The sequence below is a fragment of the Haliotis cracherodii genome, unplaced genomic scaffold (assembly GCF_022045235.1).
Source record: "Haliotis cracherodii isolate W230 unplaced genomic scaffold, xgHalCrac1.p SCAF_18, whole genome shotgun sequence".
Classification (NCBI taxonomy): Eukaryota; Metazoa; Mollusca; class Gastropoda; order Lepetellida; family Haliotidae; genus Haliotis; species Haliotis cracherodii.
In genome coordinates this window covers 1,278,460-1,291,132 of record NW_027266273.1, presented here as the reverse complement: position 1 = coordinate 1,291,132, position 12,673 = coordinate 1,278,460, and the positions used below count along the sequence as shown (strand labels likewise).

Here is a 12,673-nt window from a genome sequence, read left to right as displayed (position 1 = left end):
GAACCTATCGATAGCAGAGCAGGTGGGAATAGACTAGGGGGAGAAGTTCTTTTTCTGTCTTTTGTTTTGTGGGCATAAGGTATGATCACTCCGATGCTGAGAGCTGTGAGAAACACCTAAAATGTTAAAAGTCATCTGTTCCGTTTTAATGTATTTAATGTATTTCTTCATTCATTGCTGCCTTGGTCTCTTTCAATGCTCTGGCTGCCTGACCCGGGCCAAGCTGACTGTCTTATCCCCATGTGTCTGGGTTGTTGTAGACCAGGTACAAGAGCATCATCCTCGGGGACCGGGTTCCTAATCCCTGCCCAGGAGTCCAGTGTAGGTCACTGTCAGCGCCGCCAGCCTGTCCACCGGCTGGGGATGCCTCATACACTCCTGTCGGATTGCAAGTGGAGCAGTCCTTGAACCACCAACCTGACTGAAAGTCCTGAGCACAGTTCCGGGCACTGTTGTCATTGTCCTGGTCCGGGGTGCTGAATGATGAATCGTACAACGGTCCAAGGCAGTCTTCGAGGGATTCAGGAAACTTGTCACTGGTGAAATGATGGCCAAACGTTAGCTTATACTTACTTGCTTCATCATTTACTCCGAAGTCCTGCATGTAATACTGGTGATAGCTGCTACCCGTTTCAACCTGTACCAAGAGCGAGTGTTTTCTGCTGTAGCTGATGTAGTGGATGTAGTCATTGCCCAGCCAATGGTCTCCTGAAATGTTTCCAAATCCATTCTTGTAGTCATCCCATGGTCTGTTGAAGTTTTCGTTTCCAATGGTCTGTTTCAGAATGGCGGTTCGTCCACCTAAGGCCATCTCACAGTAGACAATAAATGGGCGGGGGGACAGATGAGGTTGGATAATGTATTCGCCACTCTGCCCGTAATGCGCCACACCATCGGAACAGTCTGCAACGTATGCCAATTGCATATATATTCATATATGTATCCGTAACGAAATCACACATCCGAAATGACATGATACACTTTTACAGTGCTGCTATTGGCAATAGGATAAACTGAGTCTCGTCAAATTGGAAGGCACATAATTGTTCCAAAAGAAATCATTTTGCATACCCTATCACCGACACTGCATGATTATATTTGTCCATATATTTACAATGGTGATGTGAATCATGAATACATTACTTGAACTAATATCAAAAGTATTAAATTCGTAGCGACGCCTGAACTATATGAATTACACCCCATAATGCATAAAGTCATAACTTGTCATAATAAAGTCATGATATGTGTCAGACCTACCTGTAATTACATCTTCGCACACATCTCCTTTGTAGCCATTGAAACACCGGCAGATGTTTGTGTTAGGGTCATGGTCTCCGCCATGAAGACAGGTGTTATATACCTGAAACCAAAATAACATCTGTTGACAGTTCAATAGAAATCTGGGTTTTTTAAAATACTCAAAGTGAAACACATGAAACACTCATTTCTGTCAGGGTATTGACAAATTCACACGAAGAATCCACACACTCGCTCTCCCCTTAATCGTTTAAATTCACCAATCATTATGGGAGGGCGTGTTTTGATTCAACGTGGAAGCTGTTCATGATATAATTGTATTGTGCACACATTTATTTGTCTGATGATCCTCTTGTGAAGCACGGCATGACTCATGATGAAAACAATTCATACCACAGGTTTTTTTTAAATGTGCGAAGGATGTGGGATAAAATCTCAGAGTCAATGTTGATTTTGTTGACTAATGTGATTGACAAGATTTAGGAAAAGGATGGCAAATATGCGGACCTCGCTTTCCTAAACGTCATGCTTGCATCTCAACTACAAAGTTGTCCAACTCCCCATTGTTCTTGGTGCCTTAGGTTTGGTACCTTCCAATCTTTTGACTGACATTGGGAGAGTACCCGGGTTTGTTGCTATTAATACAGCTCTTCTGACAATCTGTGTAATGCAACAGGCTGCACTGTCTTCACATTCTCCGAAAAGCTCTTGATGGTTTCGACTAGGTAGCGCTTCCTGTGAGAAGTCTCATTCGCTGTCCGGACTGCGTTTAGAGAGGGCAAGGATCACCCAAACACTCATTGCTGCATTTTTAAAATTTATTTTGTGTATTATATATTCAACAACAAGAGTTCCCGTGACGCCAATATTTTAGTGTATTTTTCAAACAAGTAAAGTTTGGTTTTCAATATTGTAGTATATGTATGGAATCAAGTCACAAAGACGCAACTGCTACAGAAAAGCATGCATTCCATGCAAAAGTTTACTTTTATACAAGCGCCATGCATTTCACTACCCAGGAATGGGTATAAAAACTGGATTCGTTAACGGTATTTCATATGCAATGTTTGGCATCGTGATGACAACAACCACCCAGAAAAACAACAAAATTACGCAATTATTCAACATTACGAAATGCCACGCCTGTCCGAAAATGAGCGACTGCGAGCCATTGGTATGCTTGAAGACAGAATCGTGTCAACGTGATGTTGCAAGACAATTTAACATCCACAGAAACACAATTTGGTGTTTATGGCAACGTTGGTAACAGACGAATGCAGTCAGAGACCATCCTCGGAGTGGCAGGCCGCGCGTAACCAATAATTGACAAGACAACTGGATTCGAACAACACAATTACGAAATCGATTCCAGCCAGCAACAGTGACTGCAAGAAGCATCCCTGGCCTTCGACGAATAGCTTCACAAACCGTACGTCGTCGCCTCAGATATGCAGGGATTGTAGCCAGAAGACCCGCCAGACGTCCCATTTTGACAGGAACCGTCAAGCACGTCTACAGTGGTGCAGACAGCAACTACGCTGGACGGTCATGCAGTGGGGACAAGTTCTATTCACTGACGAGTCTCGTTTTCACCTAAGCCACAGCGATGGACGGATTCAGTGTATCGACGTCGAGATGAACGTTACGTCAATCATTGTGCCATGGAAGAAGATCGGTTCGGGGACGACAGCGTTATGGTAAGGGGTGGGATTACTGCAAGACAGAGGACCCGTTTGATAGTGGTAGAGATCATCGGCCCTGTTGTTCTACCGTTTTTGCGTCGTCATGGCCCAGGTATTAACTTTCAACATGACAACGCCAGGCCTCATGTTGCACGACTTCGACTTCAGGATTTTATTCAACAAAACAACGTGAACCTTCGACGTCAAGGACGTGTTCTACAGACACTCCAGGAACTTCGAAACATGCTCCAGCAGATATGGACAGATATCCCACAGGTTATTGTGCGACGCCTGGTCCATTTTATGAGACGAAGATGTGGTGCTTGCGTCGCAACCAGAGGTGGACACACGAGCTATTGATTTGTAAATTGGCATTTTGGCATGTTCATGGGTTTATGAAATCACGCATTTTCTGAAGACAGTATGGCAAATTAAACCATTTGAACACTTACAGGAGTCTTTTATCTGTTGCAAACCGAAATTGTTTCAGATTTGGTAAAAAACATAACTTTGCATTAAATCTTATTCAATGTCACAGGAAATTTTGTTGTTCAGTATAGTATAATAGTATGTCTCCCAACAGATCACTTGCTTAAGGAGATAGCACATATTTAAAAACCTGTGTCAGTACGGGGCAAGACCGAAGCCCTGGAAAGTCGATCCGGAGTAACACTTGATCTACGTCACCAGCGTTAACTTGTCACCACTCACACAAAACACAGTAAATTTACAATAAAGTCACACGGGTTCGCGAACCAGATAAACATGTACTATCCTTCTAGGAATAGCTGCCGTTAGGAAGGCTCAAATTTCACAGCTGGCAGTAGAAAACATTTTAAATTCGTTGCTTGAATGGGAACTTGGACACAACGCTCTATACAGTTTACATTTTGGGAGTAATTCCATCATAGTCATAGTTTGAACAACGAATCAATTTAAAAAAAATGTGTACACATGTCGCATGGTTTGAGGAGCTGGTCATACACCTGTCGGAGGAAATGATTTGTTGCTTTAATTTGTTCTATGAAGTGTTTTTACATTTTAGCCAACGTTTCAAGTTCAATAACAGATTATCATTAATTTTCAAAAGCAATCTATACGTACAGTTCACTTGCATGTGGCATTTGGCACAACAACGCGCATAAAGATGTACAGTATCATGACGTAATTATACTTAGACTACTCGTACAACCAACACATACCTATTGAAGCAAAACAGGAAGGTTTTTTACATTAGTATTTATATGACTAGACACCGATATGTGCCTAAATATGAGATTTACATGCACATTTGTCATTTCTTACACAGGCTTAGAATTCAACTCACAAAATGACATAATTGCCTAAAACAAAGTGTTCTGTTCCTAAACAACGAACCCGTTTATATCATTTCACGTACATGGAGACTTAGTACGCCTGCACGGCGAGCTATTGCTTCCGGAAGATAAAAGCAACCATACAACCTTGCCTATCTCACCAGCCGTCCATCTACTACTTAACATATGTACAAATCACCAAGGATATTGAACGCTTTCCCTATATGGAGGCAACCATGCAGTAACTACCATCAAATACTACCATCCAGTCCAACACTTACAAGGACTTTATCTCATGACATCCTTTTATATAAATCTTATGTGTGAGAAGTAAATAGTTTCCTCGGTGTTTTAAGTAAATGGAACCATCAAAGCCACACCTTCACTTTCATGTTCTGTTGTTCGTTGTTTAAGACTGGTTTACGTTGGTCGATTTATCATTCAATATAACACGTCACTTATTTGTGTAAACAGCATTAATGTTGTAAAGAGGTTTAAGAAAGCATGTTGTTGGGAGGAGTAAGTATGCAGGTGGTTTTGAGTAGGTATGCTTATGTTGAAGTGTAATGGTCGAGTACCACAGTTATTGATTCAGGTTCTCGAGGATCTGACGATTGGCGATTTGAAAAACCCTGGTCCATTTTAGACCTGGTGCAGTGGATAAGACGCGTCGGATTCATGTTCTAGCTTTTGTTTTGAGCAGATCATTATTTATCTGCGACATAAGTGGTGTCAATATGTCTCCTCTTATTTGTGCATTGATAATCGTAGCTGTTTCTTATTCGCAAATTACACCCGTGAACATCCTGGTTGGAACTGGTCTTCAGCAACCCACGTTTGTCATAAGAGGCGACTATGCTTGTCGTAAGAGGCGACTAACAGGATCGGGTAGTCAGGCTCGCTGACTTGGTAATCCAATAGCCTAGATAGATGCTCATGATATCAATCACTGGATTGTCTGGTCCAGACTCGATTATTTATAGACCGCCGTCATATAGCTGGAATATGGCTGAGTGTGGCTATAAACAACAAACAAACATGATCGGTAGACGTGTAAAAGCTGTCAAATGCCACCCGCTACGTTATCCAAACTCAGATTGTCAGTGGGAGATTAATTCGGATTATGCCAAGCCGCATAAACGAATGTTTGACCAATCGTGGCTTTATTTTTTTATCTAGTAATATCAAACATTCATTTTTGTCCAGTTTTCCATGCTGAATAGCATGTTCCAAGCGCATCATTACCCCGGTCAATGGATCAGTGATGCACTGGGATTTCATTCTCAGCTCCTTGGGAAATGTACAACCCAAGCTGCCCGTGAGGCGCTGGAAGGTTAATAGCCTCACTGCCATCTCATCCTAACGGGTACCCATTTACTGCTGCTATACAGAGGTATATTTTGAACAAAGTCACTTGCCCCATGAGACACCCCCATGTGTTATATGTACTTCAGTAAGGGGCAGGTCCGAAGCCCTAGAAACTGTCAGAAGCCATGCTGCCGAACACGGTCATCCTTCCAAGGACTCGGTTTAACACCGTTTTGAAAATTATTTCAGTTATGTCACAGCGACACGAAAACGACACCGACAATAACGGTATGAGAATTTGTAAAGCAACGATTACAGATTTCTTTTAATTTTGAGAAAAGCAACACACATGGCCATGGCTACTATGTCTTGTAGAGTAGAACCATTTCTACGCATGCGTAGATTAATTCACGTACTACACATGCGCACCATTAATAGAAAAGGGCAACAATACCACATTATCAACAACGCGACAATGTCCCTTCTAGGATTGCACAAAGAAGAGCTAAAAAGCCACTTTTTCCAACTTCAAGGGAAAATATTAAAAGCATACAAAAATGTATGGGATAAGTTGTTTTGAGGTGAAACTTGAGGAGAATGCACTAATGTCTGGCAATGAAAGTGATCTATGTAGCAGGAATATTTCCGAATAAATCAAACTCCCAAACGCTCTGGACGCCCAAGGGGAACAACTCAAGCCAAGGACAGATTAGTCATTTGCGTGCACGGCGTCCGTGTGTCACCCAACAACGTACAGCATGTCATTTCAATCAGAGGCGTTCGTGGTGTATACTTAGAGACCGTGAGCACTGGGATAATCGACGTTGGGCTGATGAAACGAGGTTCACTCTCGACTTCCATGACCGAAGCAATCGAGTAGGGAGACGCCCTATATGAGCGTTTATGGACGTTAACGTCCCACGGCATGATTTGGGGGCGGTTCCTTACTTGTATGGGGTGGTATCACAAAGACTGGCCGACTGAGCTCCATGTTGTCCATGGCAGATTCACAGGTCAGTGCTCTCGGGACAACATATCACTACACCACTCGTGGTGCCATTTGCACAACGTGTTGGGAAACGTTTCCTCTTTCAAGATGATAATCGTACCAGGATTGTGACCCAATTCCACAAACAGCAAAACATCCATGTCATGTCATGGCCAACGCTGACCTTTCCCACATTGAACACGTCTGAGACGTCAAAGGCAGACGTTTACACAATGTCAAAATCCACCAACCACTCTCAATGAGCTCGGTGTTGCTTTGACTGAGTGGACCAATATGAGTCAAGATTACATTGGTCGACACATCAAATCTGGCCAACAGAGATTGTTTTACCCTGTTTCGAATTTGACCCTGATCTCTTTAACGACCTAGTGACCCACCATTTCACCACACCAACCATTAGAAACCATTATATTGATCCCGGCTCTCAATCAAATATGATCATATCATTTCCATTCACCAATACCATATAGATCAGAAGAAATGTCTTGATGATTCCCACTATCCCCTACATTTTTGTCATAGCATATGAACAAGTACGTGACCCAAGATGGATCTTTAACTTGTGTGTATACTGTCTTCATCCGTCCAAATCAGCTTAAATATTTATATACAAAATCTCGCCAATGTCACTTTTTCAAGTATATTAGGAAGCCTGGTGAATGTTTGAGAACGCTTCGTTAGTGTTTTAGTCCACAGACCTAGGAACAAATGACAATACAGTATGAAAAACCGTACACGCCTTGGAATTATCGAACTGTGTCGATTTATCTCGGTTCGAGATAACCTCATTGACGACATTAGATGAGAATGCTAATAAGTACTTTAACGGAACAATACACTCCGAATTAACAGAGTTTCACTGTAGATATGTTAAGTGTGCCATACACGTACATATCATACTCCAACAGTTATAGACAAGGCATAAGAGACTGCTATTCAACAACACATCGCCAATACATTGTCATCCGATCATACAAATATAGTTGATCCAATGTTTAAATTTAGACTATCAAATTCAAACGTTCAAGTTGTTCAAGTAGTTGTCCGGAGCATATATTCTCAACCGCAAAAGAAACGTCACCCCAAGTAACATTGCATGAAAAGTTGTAATTTAAATATCTGGGTAATTTTTGTCAAAGTCTGTAAAATTTAACATTACCTTGTCCAGAAAAAAATTAATTTGATGATAAAAAAACAAAGCAGATGACAATAAAACCGATCGCCCAAACGCATCACGGTAACGGCCATGGTAGCCCGATGCACGCGCGTTCCGTGCAAATTGGAATGCACATGCGTTCCCCCGTTTCTTGCTCTATAAAAATCCACCCAGATCGGATAACATTCATTCGTTATTGAATTGCTACCACATGCCAAGATTGATAAGAAATCAGAAACACCAAGCCCTTGGACGATTGCAAGCTGGACAAACCACCCGGCAAGTAGCCAATGCATTTCAAGTCCACGTGAGGACCATATACAGGCTCCAGCAACGGCACCAGACCACCAACACTACAGATAACCGACCACGTAGTGGAAGACCAAGGGTCACCATCCGAAGTCAGGATCGTCAGATTGTGCGACAGCATTTTCAAGATCGCTTTGTTCCTGCTGCGGAAACTGCTCGACAGACCATGAGAACACACCAGCGACACATAAGTGCGGACACCATGCGTCGACAATTGACACCTCCACTGTCACAGGCCACACCGAGGACCCATTCTGACACCACGTCATCGCCGGGACCGTCTTCAGTGGGCAACACCGCACCGGCATTGTCGCCACCAGCAGTGGAGAAGAGTTCTCTTCTCAGACGAGAGCCGTTACTGTATATAAACAGCAGATGGCAGAGAGGGAGTCTGGTTACGCCGTGGGAAACGTTATTCGGGTGTTTGTGTTGTTGAGAGAGACTCGTGGGGTGGTCCGAGCATCATGGTGTGGGGTAGAATTGGTCTTGCACAGAGGGTCGGCCCCGTGGTCTTCCAGAACATCAGTCCAGGGAGAGGCAATGGTGTCACAGCAGCTCGGTACATTGATCAAGTCTTGAGACCACACGCCATACCTCATTTGGCACATCGCCGCAACCACCAGTTTCATCATGATAACGCACGTGCCCACACTGCGAGAGTAACAAGAAATTTCCTCCAGCAGAACGGCATGAGAACCATGCAGTGGCCCGCCCTCAGTCTCGATTTAAATCACATTGAGTACCTATGGGACGAGATTCAAAGACGGCTGAATGACGTCCGACCAAGGCCGACAACTGCAGCTCAACTGCGTCAGGCGTTCCTCAGAGTGTGGGCTCAAGTGCCTATGGCCTTCATCAACCGCCTCAACCATGCCATGTATCGACGTTGCACGGCAGTCATCAATGCACATGGCGGACACACGAGATACTGACTTGTGATGCCATTTTGTGTTGTGTTGTGTTTCACTTTCAGAACATTTAAGAACAAAGTATGTTTACAGTGTTTGGGCAAATAAGGTTTCTCATATATCTATCCATGGTGACGTTTCTTTTGCGGTTCAGTATATATTTCTACGTGTACTCCGACAGCTCGAGACGGTCATGACGTCATGATACGACGGATGTTGTTAAATGAAAACCGCCTGGTTAAAATCAACAAAGTTCTTCTGATAAATATACTCTTCTAAAAAAGAAACTAGGCACTGACTTTCAAAATGTAATTATTATAATGCGACTGTTTCAAAATAGGACACAGAAACCATAATTGAAACACATAATTGAAGATCAATGTACACAATGTTCAAAACATTAATCGTGTCACCTAGACAGACACACGTACACGATACAGTTAATAACACTGGGGTAGGGAAATGTCAGTGTCGGTTGTGCCCACCACGTGCATCAATCACCGCTTAACACCGACGACCCATAGATGCAATCAAGTTGTCAATAACACGCTGTTGGATGTGCTGCCATTCATGCTGAAGTGCATCAAGAAGCGCCGGAAGTGTTTGGGGCGGTGGATTCCTTCTGCGAACGCATCGATTCAACTGGTCCCACAGATGCTCAATCAGGGACAAATCTGGTAACCGGGCTGGCCAATGTAATGTCTGGATGTTGTTGTGCTGTAAGAAGTCCTGACAAACACGTGCAATATTCGGTCGAGCGTTGTCCTGCTGGAACTGTCCGCCATGAACGTTGACGTGAGTAAGAACGTAAGGCTGTAGGATCAAGTCTCTGTAACGCACACCTGTCAATGCACCTGCCACATGCACGAGAGACGTCCTACCACCGTGATGAATTCCGGCCCATACAATGACACTCCCGCCGCCAAATGGGAAAACCTGCTGCACACAGTTGGGGGCATAACGTTCACCCCGACGTCTGTAGACACGTGCGCGCCCATCAGCACTTGTCATTAGGAAACGGGACTCGTCAGTAAACAGTACATTTCTTCACCTTGCACGTGCCCATCTAACCCTCTGTTGGCACCAAAGCAGACGGTCCGCCAGATGACATGGGGTCAATACATGACGTCGAACAGATCTTCGTGCAAAAAGTCCAGCCTCCCTCAGTCTGTTGCGTACCGTTTGATCTGATATTCTGCGTACCCCGGGGATCTGTGTGGTTGTAGACGTGGCTGTGGTGTCGCAGCCGGATGTATCGATCTTGTGCTTGGGTTGTCACCCTTGGTCTTCCTGACCTTGGTCTGTCGTCAACTTTGTTGGTGTTGTTGCATCGGGTCCACAGTGCGGAGATTGTCTGTCTGGATACGCCAAAGTGCCTGGCCACTTCTTGCTGACTTGCTCCAGCTTGTAATCTCCAAATGGCGTTGTTACGTTGAGCTGCATTCAGTCTTGGCATTCTGTCACCGCCTCTACTGCCGTTATAAGGACTGTATGAACAGACGTTGATGTGGATTTTTTTACCCATTCAGCAGGGGGGCCTGCATGCCTAAATGCAGGATCCTGGGCTGTACGTATTTTACAGGCGGTTGCGGTTGGATGAAGCTGTAAAATTGATCCCCAAACGCTACGTTTATGTGCTTAACATGTGTTTTCGCGAATTATAGACACATCATCTTTCTGTTTGACGTATTTGGTTCTCCTTTAATGTAATTATTTAAGATATTTGGCAAAAAGTGGTTTTAAATCTATGTAAAGTTTCTTTTTTTCAAGAGTATAATAACGTTAATGTATAACGAATAAGATATCCTTATTATAATTACTAGTTTCATTCCCAATTCTATTTTGGGGGGCCAAAAAAGTAAATTATGCTTATGAAGAAGAGTCCAGAAGAGGTTTCGTGACAACGTAATCCCGCCAATCCAGTCCATATACACATAGACATACGCTGTCCCATTCCTATTTATGATTTGGAAATAAATCCGATTAAAGACATCAAAACAAAATGCACATATTTGGACATTGTATGCATTTTAACAAACTGCATTCATAAGAATGTCCTTGAAAGTCTGAATAAAATAACCATTACGGGTTTGCAAACGAAAGTGTCAATAATAATGCTAATTTAGCATATAGTATAATATGATTTTCAAATACACACTCTTCCAAATGTCCTTTTCGTAACTCTATTCGTGGTACGGGGGTCCCAGTCCGCCAGGGTGCAGCAATTCGATATGCAGTGTTGCGTCTCTCAAGCTTGCTAGAGACCTTAGTTATACGAGAGATACATACAAGCAGTTAAATACCGTTTCTGTTTGATCTATGATATGTTAACCTGGTGCCAGTTCATAACTCTGATTATTGCTGCAGACACATATCCGACCATGCAAGCCAAAATTTAAACAAGGATGGCGTGATCAATTCAACATATTGCATTCATCCATATTAAACTTAATTCATAAAAAACCATTTCAAACTTTTTAAATGAACAGGATATCAATTCAATGTACTTACGTCGTTGAAGTGGATGTCGCCAAATTTCTCACAGGGCCAGTCGGGAATGTAAGCACGATGGAGAAAACAGGTTGAAGTGGATTTCCTGAACGTGAAGGAATGGCACAGTGTCTCCCCACTGCACAGGTTGGCGCAGGATGTAGCGGTGTGACCATAAACTGTCCTCAAGGGCCCACCATTGAAGCTATGGGGTTCCATACAAGACCCCACAACCTCAAAGCCCTTAAAGACCCCTGAAATGACATAGTCTGTGAAAAATATTACCAGGACAATACTCGCAGCAAATCCCATCTTTAGTAACAGTTGCTTCAATTCTTCTTCCTTTATTTTTCCGTTGCTTTTCAGAAGCAGTATGTCTGTCCCAGAAATGTCGCAATGTATCAGTAAAGCGAAAGTGTCTCAGCGGTTCTTTGCGTATATCCTGATTCAGAAGTGGTCGTCTTCTTACAGTGTCATCTCTTTATATGGGGAATTGTCACTGACTGTGCATACAGATCAATGATCATTGAGTACATAAACAGTATATTGATTTATCAAACAGTTACACTCTTTGATACAACAACTGAAATAGGATTCGTCAATAATGATCGTATACATCCGTGTTTTATATTCAACTTTGGTTTACTTGCAGGTGTTCTCTGCAGATAGTTTTACCGCACGTGGATCCAAGTGAGTTTTATCACTTCCGTTGTGTTTGTCGTGGCTGTCCCTGGTGTGTAAACCTCGTTACTGTTCAACAAGACGAGCTTCATCCACGGCTGCCTGAATAAGCTTTCATACGTTGATATAACATACGTCAGTCGCAGAGTTAAAATCGCTTTGTGAAACAGGGCCCCTCTTCAAATAAACAGGAATTCTTTTTCTTCAATTTCAGATGGGCTCCGATTGGTCTCTCATCAATTATCACACTCAAGTACTGTTCGACCATTGGTATGAGCGAATTAGAAAACGATATTTAACGCTGCATTCAACCACAGTCTAGCTATATCGCAATGACATGCACATAACCGAAACGCTCTACTCCAACGGTAAGACATTACGAGTCAACTCATATAGTGCAAAAACCCGGTCCTCTTTTGTCGACCCTTACGCGAAACATGGGCTTCTGAAGATCTCTTCTGCCTGCCCGGATTTTTGAAGGATGTATTTGAACTCAATTACTGTACTGGACCACCAGGAACCAGGAACCATATTCAGTCCGAAACATAGTAGCA

At 43.0% G+C, this 12,673-nt stretch overlaps 1 protein-coding gene across 1 annotated transcript; it reads right to left on the bottom strand.

The window, feature by feature from the left end:
- LOC139466095 (fibrinogen-like protein 1) lies at positions 1-11,869 on the bottom strand. The gene is made up of 3 exons (XM_071248109.1): positions 11,460-11,869; positions 1,261-1,363; positions 1-903 (listed from the first exon to the last, which is right to left on the bottom strand). The coding sequence occupies exons 1-3, from the start codon at positions 11,748-11,750 to the stop codon at positions 233-235; spliced, it is 1,065 nt and encodes a 354-aa protein (XP_071104210.1). The 5' UTR covers positions 11,751-11,869; the 3' UTR covers positions 1-232.
- Between the last annotated feature and the right edge of the window lie 804 nt (positions 11,870-12,673).